Raw genomic sequence first — 6,197 nt, 5'->3', positions numbered from 1 at the left:
TATAAACAGGCTACTCACCACAAGGTGTAGAAGATAAACAGGCTACTCACCACAAGGTGTAGAAGATATAAACAGGCTACTCACCACAATGTGTAGAAGATATAAACAGGCTACTCACCACAAGGTGTAGAAGATAAACAAGCTACTCACCACAAGGTGTAGAAGATATAAACAGGCTACTCACCACAATGTGTAGAAGATATAAACAGGCTACTCACCACAAGGTGTAGAAGATAAACAGGCTACTCACCACAAGGTGTAGAAGATATAAACAGGCTACTCACCACAAGGTGTAGAAGATAAACAGGTTACTCACCACAAGGTGTAGAAGATAAACAGGTTGACGTAGAATATTCTCTTGCGTCTGTAGGCTATGTACGTGTAGTAGACGAAGTAAGTGAATGTCACCCAGGCGATGATACGGAGGGCAACCAAACAATACCCCGCGTCACTCTCATAGATGTAGAGAACAAGGCCTTCATCAAACATCTACAACAAATTTATAACATATTTAGTTAAAGTTTCCTTTGTTTAATGACACCACTAGGAGGCCAACCAAACAATACCCGGCGTCACTTTCGTATATATAGAGAACAAGGCCTTCATCAAACATCTGCAACAAATATAGAATACTTGTAGATATAGAGAACAATCCCATAAACAGGATAGAACATACCACAACCTTTGATATACTGGTCGTAGTGCACTGAATGAAACAAGAAATAACCCAATGGGCCCAGACCGACTGTGCATCAGGAGAAGTAGAAAAGGATATGTCACTGTTTGAGGTCAGGTGAAGTAGAAAAGAATATGCCATTGTTTGAGGTTAGGTAAAGTAGATTAAAATATTTCATTGTTTGAGGTCAGGTGAAGTAGAAAAGAATATGCCATTGTTTGAGGTCAGGTGAAGTAGAACTGAATATGCAATTGTTTGAGGTCAGGTCAAGTAGAAAATAAAAAGCGCCACTGTTTGAGGTTAGGTGAAGTAGAAAAGAAAATGCTATTGTTTGAGGTCAGGTCAAGTAGAAAAGAAACTGCCATTGTTTGAGGTCAGGCGAAGTAGAAAAAAGAAAATGCCACATTGTTTGAGGTCAGGTCAAGTAGAAAAGAAAATGCCATTATTTGAGATCAGGTCAAGTAGAAAAAAAGAAAATGCTATTAATTGAGGTCAGGTCAAGTAGAAAAGAAAATTGCAGGCTACTTACCGTTTCCTCCCAGATGAGCAGCATGGCGTAGACGAACACATACACAAAGGTGAAGGACAGAAGCAGGATATTTTCATACGGCCTCAGCCGGCCGCGGGTGATCGAGAACCCGCTTCCCATCAGCAGTACAACCAGCAGAAACACGATGTCGCTAACCGACGACGTCACGCGAGCTGCAGACAAACGTAGAAAGGAATGTTTTGATTAACGATGCACACAACACATCAATTTAATTGCACTTATGTGGTGTCGGTCATATTATTTGAGGTCAGGTGAAGTAGAAAAGAAAAAGCTACTGTCAGCAGTACGACCAGTAGAAACACGATGTCGCTAACCGACAGCGTCACGCGAGCTGTACACAAACGAAGAAAGGAATGTTTTGAAGGAAGGAAGGAAATGTTTTATTTAACGACGCACTCAACACATTTTATTTACGGATATAATGTGTCAGACATATGGTTAAGGACCACAGATATTGAGAGGAAACCCACTGTCCTCACTTCATGGGATACTCTTTTCGATTAGCAGCAAGGGATCTTTTATATGCACCATCCCACAGACAGGGTAGTACATACCACGGCCTTTGATATACCAGTTGTGGTGCACTGGCTGGAACGAGAAATAGCCCAATGGGCCCACCGATGGGGATCGATCCCACACCGACCGTGCATCGAGCGAGTGCTGTACCACTGGGCTACGTCCCACTGGGCTACGTCCCGCTCGCCGACAAACGAAGAAAGGAATGTTTTGATTAACGACACACACAACACATCAATTTAACTAGCTTATATGGTGTCGGTCATATTATGTGGCTAAGGACCACGCAGATAACGAGAGAGAAAGGAAGGTATAAGGTCTGTTTTATTTAATTTCTACCCTTGCTAAAATGAAATTTAATCTGTTTTAACATGCAAGCCTGGAAATAAGTGGTCGGTTATGGTCGTTGTCTGGTACAAATCTGTCATTTGTCATGCTTTGACCATCATAAACTTAATATTAGTGGCCATTTTGTCTGACACAAAATGAAGTAATTCTGTGTTGATGAAGTACGATGCAGTACGTTTTAAAATGCGTATTTAAATTTTAAAATAGTTTTTTGACCACATCATGCAGTATGCATCTGCTTGTGGAACTGTTGTCAGAACGCCTTTGCATTTGCCAGGAAATGGTGTTTCCCATGTTTATTAATAGACCCGAGCAAGCCCGATAATCTGATGTGTTCTGAATGGCTCAAGCAATCAACGCATCTTTTCACACGAAAATTTACTTGTCTAAACTGAACAGTGGACAAAAATGATCTAGTGCCCTGTGTTTATTTAATGAAAGTTTGTTTGTTTTGTTTAACGACACCACTAGAGCACATTGATTAATTAATCATTGGCTCTTGGATGTCAAACATTTGGTAATTTTGATTCAGTCATCAGAGGAAACCCACTACATTTTTCCAAATGCAGCAAGAGATCTTTTATATGCAATTTCCCAGACAGTAAAGTACATACAACGCCTTTGACCAGTTGTGGTGCACTGGTTAGAACGGGAAAAAACCCCAATGGATCCACTGAGGTGGTTCGATCCTGCGATGCAAGCACCTAAGGTGAGCACTCCAGGATTCAACTTTAGCTGTATAGCCCATGATATTTTGGCTACCAATTTCCCCTTCTGACTACCAGATCTCTGGTAGTCCGCCAGTCTACTAGATTTGTTTTACACATCCAGTTACTCTGCTATCAATAAGACACAACATCTATTAAAAAAACCACCTAGAAAACAATATGTTTAAATAAAAATAAATGATTCTGCTTTTACCTCTCTCTTTTTTTTTTAATTTATTAAAATTATGGGGCTAGTACTAAAAAGAAATTAAGGCCGAGGCCTGCACTCTGACAACATTCACATTAATCTGATTTTATCCTACAAAGTTTATTGTACGACAGAATCGCAGATATATTCCTGGCTTTAGTTTCAACCCTTGCGACAAACACTACAGTTAAATTTTATTTTTTTAACGACACCACTAGAGCACATTGATTTATTAATCATCGGCTGTTTGGTACTTTTGACATATAGTCTTAGAGAGGAAACCCGCTACATTTTTCGATTAGGACCAAGGGATCTTTTATATGCACCATCCCAGACAAGATAGCACATACCATGTCCTTTGATATACCAGTCTTGGTGCACTGACTGGAACGAAAAATAGCCCAATGGGCCCACCGACGGTGATCAATCCAAAACAGACCACACATCAAGCGAACGCTTTACCACTGGGCTACGTCCCGCCCCCACCGTAAGCTATGACGTCACTATGGCTGTGCTGTAGTGTCGTCACAACCTACAATAGTTTTATGATTTCATAGTGCTATAATTACATTGTAGCTTCAAAAAATATACGGACCCAGGAGTAGAATATCACTCACAAACTTGTATATTAATTTTAAAACTTGGTGATTTTGTTTACCACACTTGTCTTGTATGATGTAGTAGGTAAACATCACATCGCACATGAAGCAAGCGATTTACCACTGGGCGATTTCATGCCCTTCTATTAATATAACCCCATGCTATATATATATACCAGTCGTGGTGCACTGGTTGGGACGAGAAAACCCACCAATGGGTATCGATCCCAGACTGCCCACACATCAAGCGAGCGCTTTACCACTGGGTTACATCCTGCCCTTCTATCAATTATAACCCCATGCTATATATATATATATACCAGTCGTGGTGCACTGGCTGGAACGAGAAAATCCACCAATGGGTATCGATCCCAGACTGCCCACACATCAAGCGAGCACTTTACCACTGGGTTACATCCTGCCCTTCTATCAATTATAACCCCATGCTATATATATATATATACCAGTCGTGGTGCACTGGCTGGAACGAGAAAACCCACCAATGGGTATCGATCCCAGACTGCCCACACATCAAGCGAGCGCTTTACCACTGGGTTACATCCTGCCCTTCTATTAATTATAACCCCATGCTATATATATATATATACCAGTCGTGGTGCACTGGCTGGAACGAGAAATAGCCCAATGGGCCCACCGACAGGGATTGATCCCAAACAGACCACACATCGAGTGAGCGCTTTACTATTGGACTACATCCCACCCCTCAAGAAAAGAAGGAAATGTTTTATTTAAAAACGCACTCAACACATTTTATTTACGGTTATTTGGCATCAGACATATGGTTAAGGACCATATTGAAAGAGGAAACCCGCTGTCGCCACTTCGTCACCTTCAAGACACAACAAAAGACTTACCTACAGCTTTGATTGCACGCACCGATCGCCCAGTATAGGCGTACTTTGAGTATGCATAGATCAGCAGAATGATGTGAAGAAGCCACAGAAACGCAGCAACAATAAACATCTTGAACGTCGTGTGGAAGAGTTGACGCTTCTTAAGCATTGCTGGAGACAAAAGAAAAGAATGTTTTATTTAAAGTCTGTTTTGCTCAACGACACCACTAGAGCACATTTGATTTATTAATCATCAGCAGAGAACATTTTGTTTACAAAAATCTTGATTAGCAATATTTCTAGTCAACTGAAAATGGATTAGCATTTATTGTTCAATGTTTTAAAATTGTGTAGTGATCTCTGAAACTTGTGTAGTGAATTGCGACGTGATACTGAACATAAACAATTATATTTTGGATAACGTGGATAATAAAGAAATTATTACACTCGCGTGTGAATCGTACTGATTTTACGAAACTCGTGTCAGGATTCATGTATTATCCCGACACTCGTTTCGTAAAATCAGTACGACACACAAGCTCGTATAATAATCTGTATACGTGCACCATCCTACAGACACGATAATACATACATTAAGTTGATTAAAATATTCCTTCCATTATGGTATGGTATGATATGGTGTGTTCCGCTATACATGGATCAACACCAACATGTCAAACCAAACCATCTACAAGATGCTTCAAATCATACTTGGAGAGAATGAAGGAAGGAAATGTTTGATTTAACAACGCACTCAACACATTTTAATTACGGTTATATGGTGTCAGACATGATTAAGGACCACACAGATATTGAGAGAGGCTACTCTTTTCAATTAGCAGCAAGGGATCTTCTATATCCACCATCCCACGGCCTTTGATATACCAGTCGTAGTGCACTGGCTGGAATGAGAAATAGCCCAATGGGCTCACCGACGGGGATCGATCCCACACCGACCGCTCATTAAGCGAGCACTTTAGTGAAAAGAACTACACTCACATGCAAATATAATTGAAACAGCACAAATAATAAGCTGTAGCAAACAAAAGGCGATGTCAGTTGGCAGAATATCTGAAACAAAAACAAGAAAGAGAAGAATTCATTTATTTATAAATTGAATGTGATAATTTTTGGCCAGGGGTGGGAATTGGTGAACTGTAAAAAAAGGAAATCTAGAGGGGACCAGGGGCATGCCCCCCCCCCCCCCCCCCCCCCCCCGAAATTCTAGGTTAAAATCTGTGCCATCCGCATTTAGATTCATAATGACGTCACAATGTAATCTGATGTGTAACATCATCATTTAGGACAGTTTTACGATATCGTAGCGCAAAGATAGCTTCGAAAATCTGGGCCCAGAAGTTTACATGACCAATTCCCCCCCACCCCACCCCACCCCCCCCGACGGAAAAGACGATTAAAATGCAAGGAAACGCAATGTTCCATGAGAGGAAAACTGCGGATCCGAGAATTCCCACCCCTGTTGACATTTGTGTAAGTTAAAGTATGAAACATAGAACCACTTTACATCCTGTATTAATGGTAAAACTATGAAATAGCAATTACCTATTAACTTGACATTACAACTACGGTAACCCTGGCAACCTTTCTACACACTGCTGCTGAAATGGCAATTTAGGTCTTAAGGACTGGAATGGAGTCTAAATATATATAAATATATATATATATTTTGGCCGCTCGCTCTATTTGCGACTAATTCATTTCATATTTAGGCCTGATGC

At 40.6% G+C, this 6,197-nt stretch overlaps 1 protein-coding gene across 1 annotated transcript in view; it reads right to left on the bottom strand.

Annotated features, from left to right (window-relative positions):
• LOC121386552 (transmembrane protein 145-like) overlaps positions 1–6,197 on the bottom strand; it is a 39,296-nt gene that overhangs the window by 12,253 nt on the left and 20,846 nt on the right. Inside the window, exons 6-9 of the mRNA XM_041517493.1 lie at positions 5,458–5,529; positions 4,480–4,629; positions 1,206–1,378; positions 317–489 (exon numbers count right to left, since the gene is read on the bottom strand). Of these exons, the coding sequence (XP_041373427.1) occupies positions 317–489; positions 1,206–1,378; positions 4,480–4,629; positions 5,458–5,529 (568 nt within the window). The remainder of the gene's footprint in view (positions 1–316; positions 490–1,205; positions 1,379–4,479; positions 4,630–5,457; positions 5,530–6,197) is intronic.

This window comes from Gigantopelta aegis, chromosome 12, assembly GCF_016097555.1.
Source record: "Gigantopelta aegis isolate Gae_Host chromosome 12, Gae_host_genome, whole genome shotgun sequence".
NCBI lineage: Eukaryota > Metazoa > Mollusca > Gastropoda > Neomphalida > Peltospiridae > Gigantopelta > Gigantopelta aegis.
Note: the sequence above shows the minus strand (reverse complement) of the source record. Positions and strands in the feature narration are given on the sequence as shown.